Source organism: Alligator sinensis, unplaced genomic scaffold, assembly GCF_000455745.1.
Source record: "Alligator sinensis unplaced genomic scaffold, ASM45574v1 scaffold40_1, whole genome shotgun sequence".
NCBI classification, from domain to species: domain Eukaryota; kingdom Metazoa; phylum Chordata; order Crocodylia; family Alligatoridae; genus Alligator; species Alligator sinensis.
Window position 1 is genome coordinate 931584 of NW_005842595.1, and position 20418 is coordinate 952001.

General features: G+C 41.0%; 1 protein-coding gene across 1 annotated transcript in view; it reads left to right on the forward strand.

Annotated features, from left to right (window-relative positions):
* Positions 1–20418, forward strand: part of LOC102369493 (short transient receptor potential channel 6) — a 75841-nt gene that overhangs the window by 16567 nt on the left and 38856 nt on the right. Inside the window, exons 4-6 of the mRNA XM_025214682.1 lie at positions 755–919; positions 14805–15018; positions 17734–17967. Of these exons, the coding sequence (XP_025070467.1) occupies positions 755–919; positions 14805–15018; positions 17734–17967 (613 nt within the window). The remainder of the gene's footprint in view (positions 1–754; positions 920–14804; positions 15019–17733; positions 17968–20418) is intronic.

Genomic DNA, 20418 nt, shown 5'->3' on the forward strand with positions numbered 1-20418 from the left:
TTTAGGAAATAAAAATGTCAAAGATCCATGTAGAAATTATTCCTTCCATACTAAGGAACTAATCAAGAAGAGCCTATTGCATTGCTTTGTTAACGGTGTACTGAAAATTAACCAATTTGCTCTTCTTACATTTCAGGTGTCTAGAGGTACCTGTACACGTGTGGGGAGGCTGCTCCGAAGTGCTGTAATTACAGCACATTGGAGCAGACTCAATCAAGTCTGCTGGAGCATGCTAATTAGCTTCATCATCTTGTGTATCAGTGTCCCCGTGCTTCAAAATGGTGGTGGGGTTGCTTTAAGTAAATTTTGTTTGACAAGCTTTAGTTAAAGTGCCCCCACCAGCATTTTGAAGCTCAGGGATGCTGATACATGAGACGCTGTAGGCGCTGTAATTAGAGTGGCTCTTGGAGCCCCTCTAAAGCTACCCCCTCCTTCCCAACCTCTGCAGCACATGTAAAAATGCCCTAGAATTTTAATTAGTGGTATTCTGGTAATCAGAGACATCAGCCCATGAGGGATGGGGGAGGGTGGCGAGCAGCTGGAGAGCGGGGAGTGGGGGGTGGCAAGTGGCCGGAGAGTGGGGTGTGGGGGATTGGCAGGTGGGGGAGCGCATAGCCGGTGGTGCATGGCAGCCGCAGTGGAGCTGGCAGCACTGTCTGCAGGGCCCGGAGCGGTCGCACCAATTCTTCCCTGGCTAGGGACGGCCCTGCTGGTAATAAAGTTCTTTTGTTTTATTCTCTTTTCTTTGTTGTAGTTTGTAGCACATCCAAACTGCCAGCAACAACTTCTCTCAATCTGGTATGAAAATCTATCAGGTTTACGGCAGCAGACCATGGCAGTGAAGTTTCTAGTTGTCCTTGCTGTTGCAGTGGGGCTGCCATTCCTGTCAGTGGCTTACTGGATTGCTCCATGCAGCAAGGTTAGTCTGTGCAATATTGTAACAGCTTTTTAGTAACTTCTGTGTCTTGTTTGCTTTCAAGTTTCTATTGTGCATGCAGGTTTCAAATGAAACCTCTAAACAATTACTGATGTACTTAGCAATGCTCAGTAGCATGTTATTGTAATGCCATAATGGAATGACTGCAGGATAATACAATCTGATGGTGACAATAAAAGCAAGTAAATGTATTCTGTTAAATACAATGAATATTACATGAAATAATGAGGAGTGGGTAACTGTTGCAAATAGAAATAGTAATTTAGAAATAATGAATTAAGCAACTCTTAATTGTATTGCTGTGCTGTTAAATAAATATATGGTAATGAGATTATTTAACAAGAAAATAATGAACAATTTTAAGGGATTTGAGAGAAGACTGTTACAAAAACCCCCCTAAATATTCTTTCAGTAAGAAATAAATTGCCTGTCAGATAATTCAGATAGTGCTGTTATTACGTACTTCAGTTAGTGGGAAAATGAGAATACATTTATAGTTAGCAGAAAAATTCATGGATCTCATCCTGATAGAGACTGGGACTCTCAGGTTCAGATTGGCTCCTTGGTGCCTCTGTTTAGGCACTGCAGCACCTAAAAGTTTGGTACCAGATCCCAGGAGAGTGATCAAGAGAAGCAGATCTGTATGCCTAACTAAGCTCACTATACAGACAATGGAGAGGGTTAGCTACCTCCAAAGAACAATTCAAAGAGTCCAAAGACACCTGGAATTAGTCGATAAGAATTATGAAGCACAGTGACAAATCCGAACTTCCACCCCATCAGGACCTTAAGCACTTGATTTGGAACTTCATATTAGGCAGTCAGGTGCTTCTGAAGGTAATCACCAGACTACTTGATAATGGTAGTGATACAAGCACCTGCCTTTTGAATGGGACCCATACCCCCTACTCTCTCCTAGGTGTTCTCATCACCGGACACTAACATCAGACTCCTTTTTGCTTGCTCTGCTTACAACTCATGGCTCTTTCAATCTTGGCTGCACTGTGCTCCAACTCCCAACAGGAGTATTGTAGAGTCTAGTGCAGTGGTTCTCAACTCTTTTAGACTTGAGACACCCCTGGATCGACATAAGGCACCCCTTGGAAAATGCCAGCTCTTAGTTTTCACTCTTTTTTTCCCACCTATAGAAAAGTAATAAGGTGTTTTTTCTATTGCAAAGAACTTGGAAAGACCACGACAATGGATTCATGTTTGGAACCTCTGGGTTTGCCTTGTGAATCATGTTTGTAAACCTAACAGTGCTAACACTGTGTGGCATCCTACAGCACCCTGGAAAGAATCTAGAGGCACCCCAGGATGCCATGACACCCTAGTTGAGCATCACTGGTCTAGTAGTTAGATCACTCTCTTGGAAGGTAGGACATGTGGGTGTTAGTCCCATCAGGCAGAAAAGATCTAGAACTCAGATGTCCCACTTCCTGGGCAAATGCTCTAACTACTCAGCCACTACTACCACAAGCATGTTTTTGAGCAAAAGTGACTGTCACACTGTATACTGAATGCAGTGCTGTTGGTGTCAGCCTTGGGTGTATTCTCAGGACATTTATTGGACTGGGCTCCTCTAGCAAACTACATGTTGAATTTGATTGCAAGGGATGTTAGGCAACAGTTAGGCATCTAGGTGTTCAGGTTGGATCTCTTCAAAGCAAGCATAGAAACTCAAATACAGGCACATAGGGAACTTTTTAGTCCAAAATGTAGGGGGTTGTGGCTTCTAGAGCAGGGTTATAGCTGATCTTTTTTGAAACTTAAGACTAGGTCCTCTTTCTTACTGTAGACATCTAAATGGGACTTGCTTAGAGTTTAGGCACCTGTGCTCCAAAAAAGTTAAGGCTAGCCCTGGTCTATATGCTGAACCCAGTTACATAACACCTCCACTTTTGTATTGAAAAGCGTCTTAGGCTTTTACCCTGAGCATTCCCAGAAGTCATCCACTTTGATCTCCAAAGCAACTAATTTCTATCTTTCCACAGTAAACGAGTTTGGCTCTAGAGAGACACTGAAGGGACCCAGTACACTTGGTGTGCTTGAATCGCATTTATGCACATGCACAAGATTGAATTTGATATTAAAAAATCAGTAGTAGTAGCACCTACCTTTTGCCCAGTAGCCTAGTGGTTAGATCACATACCTAAGTAATGGGAGATTCATCCCCCGTCTTCTCTCTCCCAGGAGTGGGCTGTTAGAGAATTACCAGTGCCTAATAATAGGCCTATCCTCAAGCCAGAGTAGACATTCTGGTTCACAAATGAATGGAAGTGCAGAAACTCTTGAGAAGAGCAGAATTAAGACAGACCCCTGTGCTTGATATTTCATATTGGCTACCTATGAGTATCTCTAGGCTTTCTGGAGAATCTCTTGGTATCATCAAGCTCTCTACAGCATCTAAACCCAGTCAAATTGGATTGCCTTCTTTGTGCAAAAGTGCCTAAATTTTAGGTTTTGGAACACCTAAGTGTAGACACTTATGTGGCCAGGGTGACTCCACCCTTGGCACATAAATTATGCCAAAAGTATCATTCAGGTATCAAGTTAACAAGTCTGTACCTGACCTTAAGCTAATTCCATTGAAGTAAAATAAGATAATATCACATTGTATCAGCTAACTTAAACATCTTTTATCAGAATTTAAATATTGAATCAAAGCCTGAACTGCTTTGTATTTTCAAAGTACAACAGCAGTTGTTTGTATCTCCTGCCTATAAATAAAAAATACAAGTTACTTAAATGTCTATCCAACACAGACATGCCCATGTTAGAAGTTAAAATGATTTTCATTTTGATGATTTTCCTTGGGTACAGGTGTTGTAAATCCACTGAATTGAATTGTGTGAATTATGCTAGTGAGCACATTGGCACAACTGAGGCCTGAATATATATGATATATATTGACTGGAACTGGGGCTTAAACAACAAGCTACATAATACCCTAGTGAAAAACTGGCCACATAGAAGTCAGTGGGAGTTTTACATCAATAGGAGTTTCCTGTTGACTTCAGTAAGATTAGAATTTCATTCTGTATCCCAGTGAGACCATCCTTCACAGCCTCAAATATACTTAGGTTGAATAAAATATAGAAAAAATATATAACCTTTAGATTTACCATTAACACAATAAATTCTGCTGTTACCAAGAAAACTGTGCCTAAGTGTCTTGCTCATTGTATCTCTCTCTACTACAACTTGCAGGTTTCTCAAGATAATGTTAAGTCTTATTTCATCTCATGATTTTTTCAACTCAACCACATGGTCTTTTCCGCATGTATTCTGGACTTCTAATTTGGACTTAAATTTTAGAGCTGAATCTCAGTATGAATAGTCCACGCCACAGAATGAGCACATTCTGCTGGATATACAAACTACCAATCCCCTGAAACATTGGGTTTAAAAAAACATCTATTTTAGTTGTTAATATCTGTTTTAATTGGTCACTGATTTAAAGTTTTTACCTCAGAAGTAAGAGGGGCACTATTTTTTACAGAAGGAAAGCTTGCGAGTTATATCTTATAAACAAAGTTGTTTTTTTAAAAAACATCAATTTTTTAAAGTAAAATCTAGCCTGCTAATAATTCTTTTTTAGGGGTTTTGTGCAGGGAATAGGGGACTGCGGGTTTGGATTCACAGTACTTTAGTGGTTGGGTTTCAAAAACTGCAGTGAAATGTCTGTTGTTGTTCTTTTGAAAATGTTATATTGGATCATAAAATCATTTTAGCTGCCTTAGGTTTTATAAAACCTATCTCACCATTACGCTCTTAGTTATGGTTCAGCTGGCAGTTTCCCTTTTCTGTTTTAATGCTGTCTCTCCCAGTTGATATATATGTTTAGTATTTTTGTTATATAATATGTCATGAATGGGCAAGCTGGCCTTCGTTTCTCTGTTACAGTTATTGCTAGGTGCTTTGCTTCTGGTTTAGAAACATGCCTCTTGCTTTTGAGTATCTATAATAAAAATGATGCCCTTTGAGTTCAGGTTAATAAGGTTCACTGCTCTGCCACTATCAGGTGATTTGCCCTGGGAAAATAATGGCATTAGAGTGGTTCCAGGACACTGAGATAATATTATATTATATTTATTATTTAATATATTATATTTTAATTTTAATATTATTTAATATATTATATTATATTGTAATAGTTCACTTTCTTGATGCATTAGTGGAATTTTATAACCCTGTTCTTCTCAGCCATCAAGTCATTCTCCTAACCAGTTTTTACTTTGTTTTATGGGTATTACGTAACAGAAGAGAGCAAAGAAATTACTATTTTACGATGCGTGATAATTCCACTTGAATCTGATTGACTGTGGGAGAAGGATTTTTTTCATACTATGTATGCCATGGTTTTGAGAGGGGCAAAATAATGGCTCTGTCTCTATTTCAGTAATGGCAGTATCTGAAACTGTTCTCTGTTTCAGGAGATAGACATTTTAGTTAATCTGTCTTGTGACGAAATTTCACAATAAAATAAAATGAATTTGTTTGGAAATGTCTGACTCTGGAAGCTGATGATTGCCTGAAGGACACAAATACCATGTCTTTTCTTGAGGTTCAGCCAGTTTCTCTCTGAGGGAAACTGTTGGGAGCCCTTCCACCTTTAACTTTTATCGAATACCAGTGTGTTTGGCAAGTGCCAACCTCTGGGGAAAAGTTATTGCTCAGTATCAATTTTTTTTTAATATGCCCATTGTATCTGCATCTTTCATCTCAGAATATATAACTTCTGGGAATAACGAGCTTTATAAATGAGCTCATCACAGTACAACAGTTAGAGTTACTCTAGTGTTAGTTTTCTAAGCTGTTTAGCAAAGAGATCTTGTATTTCTGTACGTTTACAAATGGCTAGTGTAGTGGGGTCCAGATTGGACCTTATGTATGTTTCTATACCAGAAAGGAACTAGGCCTGTGTGAATAGGCAACTATTTGATTCGGCTTTGGATTTGGCCAATTCGGATTCGGCCGATTTGGATTTGGCTGATTCGATTTGGAGATTTGAATCAGTTTTCTGATTCTGTTTGGCCGAATCGATTCAGAAAAGATTTGGGGCCGATTCGGGGATATTCGGTGATTCGGCCATAGGGTATAATGGACAATCAATGAAATATCTATAACTTTGTTGTTTTTTGCCTGATTTAGATGAAACTTGCATGGTAGTCTCTGCTGAGGGCATGATGTCTGCCATGTTTCAAGGTAAGAGGTGCAGGGGTTTCTGGGCAACTGCACCTCAAAGTTCTGAAAGCAAAACTTGTGTCACGTGTGTATGTTAAGCCACAGTGGGGTGAAAACTGCAGCGGTGGTAGCTCTTTCTGAGGCCACAAAGTCTGCCAAGTTTCAAGGAGATAGGTATAGTGATTTGTGGGAAACTGCACCTCAAACTGCTGACAAGCAAAACTCATGACATAGGTGACACTGTGTGTGCGTTAAGGCACAGGGGGGTGAAAACTGCAGGCCTGCTAGGGCCTGCTGCAGCCACAAAGTCTGACAGCTGTCAAGGAGATAGGTGCAGGGGGAGTCTGGGTTCTGGGGCCCTGCACCTCTGGCTGCAGGCAGGCAAAACTCATGACATGGGTACTTGTGGGACTGTGCGTGTGTTCAGGTGTACCCTTCTGGAACTGTCACAGAGCCTTCTTGTTATAAAGGAATTGACAGCAAGAAGTAAAGACGTTGTGTTGGATATATGTTACTCATGGTGTGTGATGGCTCATCTTGTGTTTTTATGTTTATATGTCTATTATGAAAAAAAATGAAATAGTTAGAAAAATATATCTTAGCAAGCTTTCTGGTTGAAAAACCCTTTGTCAGGCTGAGGAAATACGTGCAGTTGGTGTGTCTCCTGGTCCTGGATGGAAGGAATAGTAAAGAAGCCAGGGGCTGGCCTGGCATGCAATGCAGGCAAGAAAGCCAGTGAAAATGGAAATGGAGGCATCATGGGGTGAGGGACAGGTTGGGGTGGAAGGGGGGGTGGAAGAGGAATTTCATAGACATTAGGGCTGGAAGGGACCTCAGAAGATCTTTGAGTCCAGCCCCCTACCCCAGGGGCAGGAAGTCAGCAGGGGTTATAGGATCCCAGCAAGATAAACCTCCAAATGTGTCTTGAAGGCGTTCAAAGTAGGTGCTTGAACCACCTCCGGCAGCAGTCTATTCCAAACCTTGGGGGCTCGGACAGTAAAGAAGATCTTCCTTACGTCCAGCTTGAAACAGTCATGGAGGAGTTTGCGACCGTTCAATCTTGTCATCCCTTGGGGCGCTCTGATGAACAGACATTCCCCCACATCCTGGTGAGCACCCCTGATAAACTTATGGGCGGCCACCAGACCACCCCTGAGCCTGTGCTTTTCCAGGCTGAAGAATCCCATAGCTCTCAGCCTGTCATCATAAGGTCTGTTTTCCTGACCTCTGATCATGCCCGTGGCTCTCTTCTGAACTCTCTCAAGCTTCTCCACATCCTTTATGAATTATGGAGCCCAAAACTGGACGCAGTACTCCAGCTGCGGTCTCACCAAGGCCAAGTACAATAGGAGGATGACGTCCTGGGATTTGCTTGAGAAGCATCTGTGGATGCAAGCCAGCGTTTTGCTCGCTTTACTAGCCACAGCATCACATTGAAGTCTTATGTTTATCTTGTGGTCAATCATGACCCCCAAGTCCCTTTCATCCATAGTGCTAGCCACAGTAGCAGTGCCAAGCCTATAAGCATGATGCAGGTTTTTCCTCCCAAGGTGGAGAACCTTGCATTTTTCGGTGTTGAAGGCCATCAGGTTTTCTTCTGCCTATTTTCTGAGCCTGTCAAGGTCAGTCTGGATCACCTTCCTGTCCTCAGGTGTGGCTGCTTTACCCAAAAGTTTGGTGTCATCAGCGAACTTGGCCAGTCTGCTTCTGATACCAATGTCCACATCATTAATGAAGATGTTGAAAAGAATAGGCCTAAGGACGGAGCCTTGGGGGACCCCACTGGTCACATGCACCACGATGATTGACTTCCGTGAACCACCACCCTCTGGGTCTGACCACGGAGCCAATTCCCCAGCCAGCAGATTGTGGTAAAGCCGAGGCCACATTTGGCCAGTTTTTCTAAGAGTTAATCATGGGATACCAGATCAAACGTTTTTTTAAAGTCAAGATATATGACATTAATCTCTTTCCCCTTGTCCGGGGATGTAGCAGAGCAGGTAAAAGTGCAGAGGTACCTGGGGAGTCAGATGTCCAGCAGGTTGCAGTGTGTCAGAGTTCCATTGTGTATACTGAGTCCATGAGTTTCCTGATGCTATTGGTGTTGATCCAGGTAAGTTATTTTGTCCTGCTGTCATCTACAGTGGTGGACTGGACCAAGGCTGTAGGGGAGGAGGAGGCCTCAGAGGAGCACACTGCCATGGCATGCAGAGGCCCCAGCACCAGGGAGAGCCCTGCACCTATTACCTTGAAACTTGTCAGGCTTCATGCCCTCAGCAGAGGCTACCACCCTTGCAAGTTTCATCTGAATCAGCCGAATAACAACAAAGTTATAGATATTTCATTGATTCCCCGTTATATCCTATGGCCAAATCGCTGAATCGGCTCTGAATCTTTTCCGAATCGATTCAGAAAGCCTAAAGCTTCTAGCAGTTCAATTCGGATTCATAGATTTGGCCTCTGAATCATCTGAATCGTCTCCAAAGCCTAATCACAATCGAAGCACAGCCCTAAAAGGAACGTATAGTAATTTTTTTGGCTTAAATCAGTACACTTATCTCTGCATTCTAGAACTTGTGGTAAAACTTTCAGAGTTTTTTTCACTGTAAGCATGAACATGGCTCTGGCTATTTGGTAACATGCACTCATTATAAGAACAGTGTCCCTTAAATCTGCTTTATCTTTTCTCCCATAGGAATAAGTGTGCAGCTTAGAGAGTAGCCATATAGGCATCCAGCTCCCAGCTCTGATTCTGCCAGCTGATGTCCAGTTTACTGCACACTAAAATGTGTTACCTGTTACGTGTCATTTAAACAATGTCTAAATGCATTTGCTCTTTCTATTATAAACAAATACCTTCTTCTTAATTTTCCAAAGGTCATTTATCTTGGATAAAATATGCCCATATACTGATCTATATAAGACTCCAGATCTCACTTATCTTCATTTCTGATATCGTTCAGTTCCACAGAGAGACAGTAATACCACTTTTATACAGTATTGTCATCAAAAAGGATCCCAGCCACTGAGTCTCACAACAAAGTAAATAGAGTATTATAGGAACCCTGCATAACAACCCTAAACAGAGTTTATAACAGGAATCAGGTATATTTAACTGAAATTATAAAAAGAATTGCAGGTGAAAAATATGGAATTACATGACCTAGTGTTTAGCCAAGATATTGGGTTTTTTATGCCTATATACTAAAAAAAACTGATTGACTTGCCAGTGCCAATCATCCACCAGGCATCTTGTTAGTTCTCTGTGCAGCCATATAGTCTAACTTTTAGACCATCCTCATTAAAGATCAAGGTTTTTCTCTCATTTGCATAAGGTCAAATTCACTGACATCAGTGTAACTTTGAGCGGAATCTTCCCCATCCTTGTAGAATATTAAAACTGTAATTAAAGCTTATAGGGGGTTCGTTTTGTCCAGAAACAGAATTTGGCATTTTTAATGAAATTATTCAGCCAGTTAGGTAGGCTCGTGGCATCATGATGGGGGATATGAATGTGAAATTCCATCTTGGTTCCTCATGACCAGGCCACAGGCGGCTCAAATGTGGAGGGGGAGTGGTCTTCCAGAAATGACATTATAGGAGCTCTCAACATGGATGTTTTATATAACAAACAAAATGAAAGAAAAAATAATGACTGCAAGAGGAACTTGGGAGCGATTCTTCCTTAGAAAACATGCCGACTATCTCTTCACCACCTCATTTTTTCTTTCCTCACAAATGTTTGTCATTATGAGAAATCCTAATTTTCATATTCTATGTCCATCTCATCTACCAAAATGGAGACAATCCTATCCTGTGTGACAGTGAATGTTTCTCTAAGGTTCTCTGTCTTTAGCTCATATTTAATTTGTAACTCAATGAAAATTAAGCAGGAAACTCTCAGCCTTTTGCAGTATTAAACACTGTGGACATGTATACATGAGACACTGCACATTGTGCCTAATAACACTGCACAGTAGCATGTCATGGCAAAAACCTAATTAATAGCCTACCGTGCAGTGTTATTAAGCTAATGCACAGTAAGTGGCCCTAAATAACTGTGCACCAGCACTACTGTGCAGTAACTTTAGGTACTACGCATTTAGTTAGTGCTTTATTAAGGAAGCATTAAACTAAATGTGCAGTATCTAAGGCACATTAATGAACATGTAGATGCACCCAGTGTGTGCTTCCCCATTCTGTGCTTGATAAATGCTTTCCCTCTCACAGTCTTCTCCACAGGTAGTCAAATGCACATACAAGCCACTCTTCCTAGACCGTCACAGGTCACATCCCAAATATAGGTGTCAAAATAAATTTCAACCTATCTGTAGTCATCCTTTATTACCAATGATTTTTTAATTATAGCTAATAAAGACTTTTCTGTCTCTTTGGGGGGCTTTAGATTGTTTTTAATATTTCTTGATTGACTGGTATTAACCTGGTTTCCTTCAATATTTCTTCTTCTTCCCTGGGTGTCTGTTTCTGGCATCTGTCTCCCAGTCCTATCCTCGTTTGTGAACACAAGATAATGCATTTTAAAGGACACTGTCAAGGTATTCTGTTTATCATTTTCAAACTCTTTTACTCACAGTTGTTTATAACCACTCCATGGACACTTGAAAATGAAATCTTTTCCTCTGACTAATATCCTTTAATTTTATAGTGTATACAATTTAATTTGTTATTTTGCCTCTTGAGGCTGAGGGAATTCTTTAGTTTTAGAAAAAGACAAATTAATTTTATTAAGATAGAAATTTATTCTGGGATGAATTGCATGGATTTGCAAATGATATATAAAATAGTAGAGGTCAAATTTTGAGCCTGCTAACCTTGACAGTGTTCCTTTAACAGTCTCTTTTTATTTCCTTGAGTAAGTTATCTGTGTTTGAGACCTTATTACTGTATCCTTTACTCACCACTTGTTCCATGTTTACCTAAACTTGAGTTTGATGTAGGCCAGAGCCTGACTTTGACCTTTCATCAGTAACTGTAAAAGAAACCCACCTTTTTGTAATGAATGCTCCCTGTCTCTCCTTGCTCTTAATAGTGAAGTCTTCATATTTTGGCACGTACAGTGGCTGCCATCACTCAGATAATGGAGAGGCATATATTCTCAGTTTGCAATCAGATTATTTAGCTAGTATTAACAAGAAGTATATAGGCCTATAAAATAAATCATTTAAAATAGTTTGGGTTGGTGTGAGTTTATAGGGAAATTTTCAAGTTCTGTTAAATGTCACAAAAATCAGCCTAAAGGCCTTGTTACTAGGGATATACAAAGCTTTGGATCATGATTTGGATTTGGAGATGATTCGGAGACTGAATCTACGAATCCAAATTGAATCGCTAGAAGCTTTAGACTTTCCAAATCGATTTGGAGCTTCTGAATCAATTGGAAAAGATTAGGCAATTCAGAGATTTGGCCATAGAGTGTAATGGGGAATCAATGAAATATCTATAACTTTGTTGTTTTTTGGCTGATTCAGATGACACTTGCAGGTAGCTGCTGCTGAGGGCACGAAGCTTACCAAGTTTCAAGATGACAGGTGCAGGGGTTTCTGGGAAACTGCACCTCAAAATCCTGAAAGCAAAACTCATGTCGTGTGTGTGTTAAGCCACAGTGGAGTGAAAACTGGAGGCCTGCTAGGGCCTGCTGTGGCCACAAAGCCTGCCAGCTGTCAAGGAGATAGGTGCAGGGGGAGTCTGGGCTCTGGGGCCCTGCACCTCTGGCCGCAGGCAGGCAAAACCTGTGACATGGGTGCTTGTGGGACTGTGTGTGTGTTCAGGTGTACCCTTCCTGGTGCTGGGGCCTCTCCACAACACGGCAGTGTGCCCCCGTGAGGTCTCCTCCTCCCCTACAGCCTCAGTCCGGTCCACCGCTATAAACAACAGCAGGTCAGAATAACTTAGCTGTCTCAACACCAATAGCACCAGCAGCATCAGGGGTGGGGGGAAGGGGGGGCAAAGAAGGGGAATGTAACAGCGCAGGTAAAAGTGCAGAGGTGCCTGGGGAGTCGGATGTCCGGCAGGTCGCAGTGTGTCAGAATTCCACTGTCTAATCTATATTGAGTCCATGAGTTTCTGTACTTAGGAGGCTGATGAAGTGCAGTTCATAGGCCTGGCTGTGAAAAGTGGCATGTAATTTGTTCCCTCTCAGGATCAGGCCTGAGAGACTGGAGGCAGAGTATTTTTTTGGTGATGAATGTGCCCCCACAGGTAGTTGGGTATTGTTGTCTTTGATACATCTGACTCCCCAGGTACCTATGCACTTTTACCTGTGCTGCTACATCCCCCTTCTCCCTCCTCCCCCACAGCCTGTCCCTCACCCCATGACACCTCCATTTCCATTTTCACTGACTGGCTTTCTTGCCTGCATTGATGCCAGGCCAGCCTCTGGCTTCTTTGTTATTCCTTCCATCCAGGACCAGGAAACACACTAACAGCACATACTTCCTCATCCTGACAAAGGGTTTTTTAACCCAAAAACTTCCTGAGCTATATTTTTCTATTTCGGTTTTTTTTCATAATAAACATATAAACATAAAAACACAAAATGAGCCATCAGAGCTTGGCAGCTGGCAGGCTGTGTGGCCACAGCAGAACCTAGGAGGCCTGCAGTTTTCACCCCCTGTGCCTTAACACACACGCACAGTGTCGCCTATGTCATGAGTTTTGCTTGTCAGCAGTTTAAGGTGCAGTTTCCCAGAAACCCCTGCAACTATCTCCTTGAAACATGGCAGGCTTTGTGTCCTCAGCAAGGGCTAGCATCCCTGTAGTTTTCACTCCACTCTGGCTTAACACACACACACGTGACATGAGTTTTTCTTTCAGGATTTTGAGGTGCACTTTCCCAGAAACCCCTGAACCTATCACCTTGAAACTTGGCTTCATGTCCTCAGCAGGCTTCATGTCCTCAGCAGCAGCTACCACCCCTGCAAGTTTCACCCAAATCAGCCAAAAACAACAAAGTTGTAGATATTTCATTGATTCCCCATTATACCCTATGGCCGTATCTCTGAATCTCTCTGAATTGGCTCCGAATCTTTTCTGTATCGATTTGGCCAAACTGAATTGGAAAAGCGATTCGAATCTCTGAATCAAATCAACTGAATCTGAATTGGCTGAATCTGAATCCAAATCAAATAATTGCCTATTCACACGGGCCTGCTTGCTACACAGTAATTTTGCTTGTTACATGGCTTCTGGAGCTCATAACCCCTGGATTGACTGCACGTTAACACCTTTTATGTAGTTTAAAGCACTTATTGTTTATCTTAAAGGTACGCCACTCCAGGGCAGGATTATCCCTAATCCACCTAATTCTGCTCCTTCCATTAAGGTGTGGTCAGCCCAGACAACTATTCCACCCAATTTAAAGTCCTCCAGCATCCTAAAATGCAGTGGCCTCTCCTGGGTGAGGGTGACCTGGGATGCTGAGATGCAGCAGGGCCAGGCACAGTGCCCCCCGGGTACCTTGGGCAGAGCAAACACCATTGCCCTGGAGTGTCTGGTGGCCATGGTGCCTCTTGGTGCTACCTGGACTGGCTTGCTGTTCTCAGCACAGAGCCACCACAGTTTGACCAGACCAGAGAGCCCCAGGGCAGCAACTTGGTCCTGTAGACCTGTGGCAGCTCCACACTGAGAATCAGGGCCTAAGCCTGGCAGCCCTGCCCTCAATGCAAACCCACTGTCAGCGAGACCAGAGAGCACCAGGGAAGCTGCTTCCTTGGGTCTCTCTGGTTTTGCTGCAACTCTGCCTGGGGGGAGCAGTGTCCTGTCCCTAGCTCCTAGTCCTGCCCATGCTGTAATGGCAAGTCACGTCTGTGCAGGTGAAGAACAGTTAGCGAAGGATTTTTGCCTTAAGGTGTGACTGCTCTACTAAGCCAAAGAATACTAAGCCGGTTAAGGAGTGGGGCTTGCAGCATAAGGTGTAACAAGATCCTGAAGTTCTGTTTATCACTAGTCTTGGTGGCCGGGCAGAGATATTTCCATTAAAAGAAAGAAGAAAGAATGTGAGAAACTTACAAAACTATAAACACAACTTTTGGGGGTCTATTTATATTTGATAAGCAAGGGGGAGACAGATTGGAAAAGCTAAACTGAACCTGTCTCCTAAGTTGAATATCACATCAATCAAAAACTGATTACTTCAGCTCGACTGTACTGTGCTGGGAATTCAGTGCTTCTACTAACAAGCTACAGCATATTTTTACTACTTCCTTTGTCACCTTTTAAAGATTTCAGGGAATGTAAACTAAAAAGAGTTGGCAGTAGTAAGAAATATTTTGCTTGATCTATGTTAATAGATATAGAGTTAAAAGAAGAATTATAGTAATATTTTCAAACACTGACCTGTTAAAAATGCTGATATTTAATACTGAAGTTGTCCCTCTTGCTTTTGAGTCAGCCAGTAAACTGAAATTTTTACAATTTCATCATGATATAACTGTGCACACACACAGGACCGGCCCACAATTTTTTGGGGCCCCCTGACACGAAAAAGGCAGTGGCGGTGGCAGGGAGGGGGCAAGTGGCCGGACACAGGGAGCCCCTGTGGCCACAGGTTTTGCATGATAGGATGGGCCGGCCTCGCACGCACATGTACTAACTGTATTTCTGACAAAAATATGCTTTGAAAGAAGTCAATATCATTTGTGTTTTGTAACCTGTGTTGCAGCTGGGAAGGATAATGCGTGGACCATTTATGAAGTTTGTAGCACATGCAGCCTCTTTCACCATTTTCCTTGGTCTACTAGTCATGAATGCAGCTGACAGATTTAATGGCACTAAACTCGGACCTAATGAAACTATAGATAATGTAAAACAGCTTTTCAGAATGAAAACTTCCTGTTTCTCATGGATGGAAATGCTCATTATCTCTTGGGTAATAGGTAAATATTAATTTTCAGTTAGACTTCTGTCTTGCATGATGGCAATGGGGCTGAATTTAACTTATGTTGAAACCAGTGTTACATATGAAAAGCATACAGTATAGCACAACATCCTATTCAACATCAGTCACAGGCTTATGGTTTCAGTCTATGGGTTAATTTCTAGTCAGCAGAGATTAATTTAATTGTTTTACTTATGAAATAAGGAAGCCTAGAGTAAAAATCTGCTTTTCTCTTTGACAGTTTGTTATTTGAGGCATCCAGCTTCTTATGGGCATGCTGTAATTGGAATCAGAGCCACAAGTGCATCAAGTAATTCTTTATAGCTTTAGAAACCAAATCAGTATCTTTTTAAAATACAGTCAGTATCTTTATTTTGTAAAATGTTATCAGTTGGATTAATATAACAGGAGGTCATGTAAATTATATAGGTTTTGATTTCAATGCATTGTATAAATATTAACTGATGACAAATGACATTTTAAATATTTAACCTATGAATTTTAATTTTACAAATTATCTTTATATATTATAATTTGAAGAGCAAAATTCTACAGTGACTGAATGATATTTTAAAGTGATATATAAAGCACATAGTTAAATGTTCATAACAAATGGATTACTGCCATGACCATGTACAGATAGAGCATAGTATTTGTAATTACTCTGTATAACACTTGAAGTAGCCCTAGCTGAAAAATAATAGAACAGTTTTATACTGAATCCCTATAGTAACTAAACATTATTTGGTAGTTAATTGGTAAACAACTAAATACACTTTTCCTTGTTTTATTTCAGAAATGTTGGGCTTAACCCTTATTTATTTGGGATTAGTGTTCAGTAATGCATATAGTCTCAGTAAAAGCAGACTGTTTCCAGTAGGCTGAGAAAGTCAGGTTCTGTTATTAGTTCTGGACAGAGCCTGCTCCTTGACATTGGGCAAAGGACTATGCTGCTTTGTGCCTCCATTTGCCCTCTGTAAAATGAAAATAATGTTGATTATAATGTCCTTTCATACACTTTTTTGAGGTATGCAGATAAAACCCATTAGATTTGTATTAGATTGTCATTAATACTCACATTAGGAAGAACTATTGTAAGAATAACAACAATTTGCAGAATCAGACTCTCACTAGTACAGATCTGTTTAAATCCAAAACTCTCACTGACTTCCATGAATGCTAGATCATATTTATTCTTCTAGTAGTCATCTTCTAGCATGTAAAACAGATTTGTCACATATGAAAAACAAAGTCATTCTCCCATGACATGCTTTTATTAATCATTTTTATTTACCTTTCAAATGGCTTGAAAAAAGAGATTTTGGTGAAATAAGTGCAACCATTCTTGATATAGAAAGCAGCACACTTTCCATTTTATTTTACCCAACAAAAAATATCTTCAAGGCAGTGGAACAGAGAGAACCACAAATACATTCATTTAACTTTCATGCCACTGTACCAATTTAATGTAGGTCTTCTGGCTTCTTTTATAGTGACGAGCAAATATATTTGTTTGTTTATTACTGATCTTGCTTCCGACAGAAGATTTTTATTTATACTTGGAAGAACAATGAGAAGCTGACACTAAGTACAATTTAAAATATCATCAGTGACTTCACTATAAGGTAGTAACATGTTACATCAGAGAAGGGAACTTTGCAATTAGTTAATTAGTGTAAATCAAGGGTCAAAGTTCTAAAAAAATACAAAGACTGTGTGACTGAGAAATACCATGGACTAAACTGAGCCCAGAAAAATGAAAGGATTTCTAAAATCTTTACGTTTGCATTGTTCACAAATGCAACCTTGAGAATATGTAGTTTCTGCTAATATGCCAGAACAGTGACATTTTTATATAAATTATTGTTTTAAAGAACTTTGATTGGTAACTAAGATAAACCAAAATGTGTATCCCTTAAGTGTCAGTTATGCTTTTAAAATACGTGGGACTAAAGTATGACAATTTGAGCACAGATCTTGTGCTAGCACGTTCTACAGTAGTAAATATCATGTGGTAAGGAGGTTCATTTTCCTTTGAATTCACTAGGGAACTCATTTGAGTAAGGTAAGCAAGGTTTTGTCCCAGTCTAAATGGACAAGATATTAGGAGGTATTTAGTTCCCTAACTCTCATTGGTTTTCATGTACCTTTAAAAATCTTGCTCGGAGCAACTCTATTGTGATTACAGTAGTTCAGTTCTTCCCATTAGGTCTGAATTGGGCATCACACATAGTTAATCTGTTCATTACTTTCTGTGAAGTCTTTGAGTTACTAGAATGCATAATCCAAGTCAAAATTAAAGTAAAGTTTTTCTTAAATCAGCTATATGGGGTTTTCAGTTAGAAATACTGTATAGGTGAAATGGGATCTCTAAGACTAGAGAATAAACAAAATGTAAAAGGATTGCATGACTGATTTTGCATTCACTTAACTGTTGAAAATTAAACAGCTGAAGTCAGTGAACATGTATCAATATAAAGGTGGGATGTGAGAAGAATTAGGCTTTATGTGTTGTAGTGGGGAAGACATAACTAATTATCCTGCAGTCTCTGTATGAGTGTAAGATTTGCACATCAAAAAGGGATTCAGAATATATAAGCCAAAATGCTTTACAATGCAACTGCTGCACATCATATTCATAATAAAATATTGAAGGGGCTCAATGCAAAGCTAATGATTTAATACAGCATTTGCTCTGTTCTGTCATACACAGGCATGATATGGTCTGAATGTAAAGAAATCTGGTCTCAAGGACCCAAGGAATACCTGTTTGAGTTATGGAATATGCTTGACTTTGGTATGTTAGCCATTTTTACAGCTTCATTCATTGCAAGGTTTATGGCATTTTGGCATGCTTCCAGAGCCCAGAGCCGTTTTGATGCAAATGTGAATGTGAAGGATTTGGCAACTGCAACATTGGATCCCAGCATAAAATACTACACTTTGGGTGAGTTGAACGTACACAATTTAAGATTTAATTTTAGGGCCAGAAATATTTCTGTCTATATTAATAGGTTTCTAATTCTTTGTTTACAGACTCTCCATCAGACTGGACTAGTTTTTTTCGCAGTCATATATTTACACTCATCATTATACTGTGCCTTCTTTCATAGGCATTATATTATGTTTGTTTATAGCAGCACCTCAAATCCATTTCTTATAGCTAATCTGCTTATGTTTGGCACAGTAGTTTAGTAGTTAGAGCCCAGGAAGTGAAAAATCTGGGTTCTAGGCTCCCTTTGCCCTGGAGGGACTCTTTTTTGTATCTCTTCTTTCTATGAGTGTCCCAACTACCATATAAAAGCTTAAGGAGAGGCATTCTCCTAAGATGGTTCATTTTTTAGCTACTGAGTGTATAATATAAAATGCACAAAACATTCCTGAAGGCAGAGCGCAGAACCCAGGTTTATCTCTCACTGGGCCACAAAATCATGTTCCCATTTTCTTGCTGTTATTCTGACCACATGAATCTTTTGCTTTTGGTTACTCAGTGTCTCAGGGGCTAGGGACAGACATTACACACACATTGGTTTAAGTGACCAGAAACTGATTTAAACCTGGAAGAAAACAGATGTTTAATGCAGATAAACCAGTTTGAAAATGGCTGAAACCAGTTTGAGATAAACCTGGTTGAATGTAGTATCAGACTTAACTGATTTGGGTCAAACCAGTTTATGCAATGTCTGTCCCAGACCCCTTCCAGGTTTAAGTTAATCAGAGTCCCCCAGCATCCCGGCATGCTCTCTGGGCTGGGCTCTCTGCTCCAGAGAGCTGGGCTGGCCCTGCCCCTCTGCTCCCTGGCTGCAGCTCCAGCAGAGAGGGCAGCCACAGAAGGTTCTGTCTGGCTTCCTCCTGCTTCCCCCCTCCCCCCATTGCCTGCTCAAGTAGGGATTTCCCCATCCCCTCTGCCTTACACAGACACCTCTCAGCATTAGCTAGCATATCACATGCTGGCTACGGTCTGTGCTGTGGGGGACAGGACAGGAGCAGACAGGACAGTGTCAGCTTAGGGCTTTTTGGAACTAATCAACATGTAGCTGGTAATGTCCTTCCTTCCTTGAAAAACATGTTTAAGAAGAGCTTGAACTAATGAGAGAGGCTGTTGTTTTCTCAATGGGCTGATAAACACTGAGTTAGGGGTGATAAGCACCGTGTTTTCAACTCCCTGCTGGGCTGCTCAGGCATGAGGGTAAGGGATAGGGGGAACCCCTCCCTAATCGGGGCATACTGCCGGGGCACTGTGGAAGGGAAGAGAGGGCTGCTCTAGTGCTCCCTAGCTTCTAGACTGAGCTGCTGCAGGCATGTGCCATCATTTTTCAATCCAGAGGGGATATCTGTTCAGTTACAAACCAGTTTGGCCTAGCCAGGTTAGACTGACCTGCAAAGGTTGAACCAATTCAGGCTCAGGCTTTTTGAATGTCTGTCCCTAGACAGACTGCAATAAGCATTGGAGTTTATTTCATTGAATTAATATGCACATGTAGACGCTTCCACCCTCACCCTTTTTGATGACATTTTGTCCCAGTGCTTCAAGGATTCAAGACTCCTGTGATATTCAGCTTGAGGAGGGGAGATCTGGGGTCTTAAAACTACTTTGAAATGTCAGTGTAGACATACATAAAGTAGACATACTTTGTCCAGTATAGGAGGTCCTCATGCCCAACTCTTGGGCCTAGATTCCATTCTGAGGATTGGGTAACTTTGGCCCGTTACACTCATTACATTTAAGACTTGATTAACCAGTTAATCATGTCTTAAATTGTGACCCTGCCACATGTTAAAGCAATTAACATGGCATTATAAAACAAGGAATGAATGTTATTCCACAAAAAATGTGTAATAATTTGTTGGCTGGTTCCTATTGTGCCATTAATTGAATGTGTGACCCAGCCCAGCTGAGGGGGCTCTCAGTAGTGGGAGCTTCCTGCTTGCCAGTGCAAGGGAACCCAGGATCATGATCCTGGGCTCCTCCCACACCAGCAATTGAGCGTCAGATCCCATCACACTTTATCTCACAATCATGCCTCCTGCCATGCACATGTGGTATGGCAGGAAGCATCACTGTGTGGATCCCACATCAGATCCCATCATGCCTTTACCTTCATGTCTTGCACGGGCCTAAAGGTGATACAGTATTTGGAAACCTTTGAGTCTTTTTTTTAGGTCTGGCCCTTTGTTTCTTTGAATTCAGCATGTAGTGGGATTTACAATGGAGAACTTGAAAATCTGGTGATCAAAAAGGTAATAATGAGAAATGAACTGTATCTAACAAGGGCCTTATCCATCAGGACATGTACATCAACTAATTAAGTCTGGCACCATGTCTAAGCTCACCGAGTCATTCATTTATCTGTTGTTTTTGAATGCTGGTTCTGCGGCAAAGTACTGGGGCATGAAC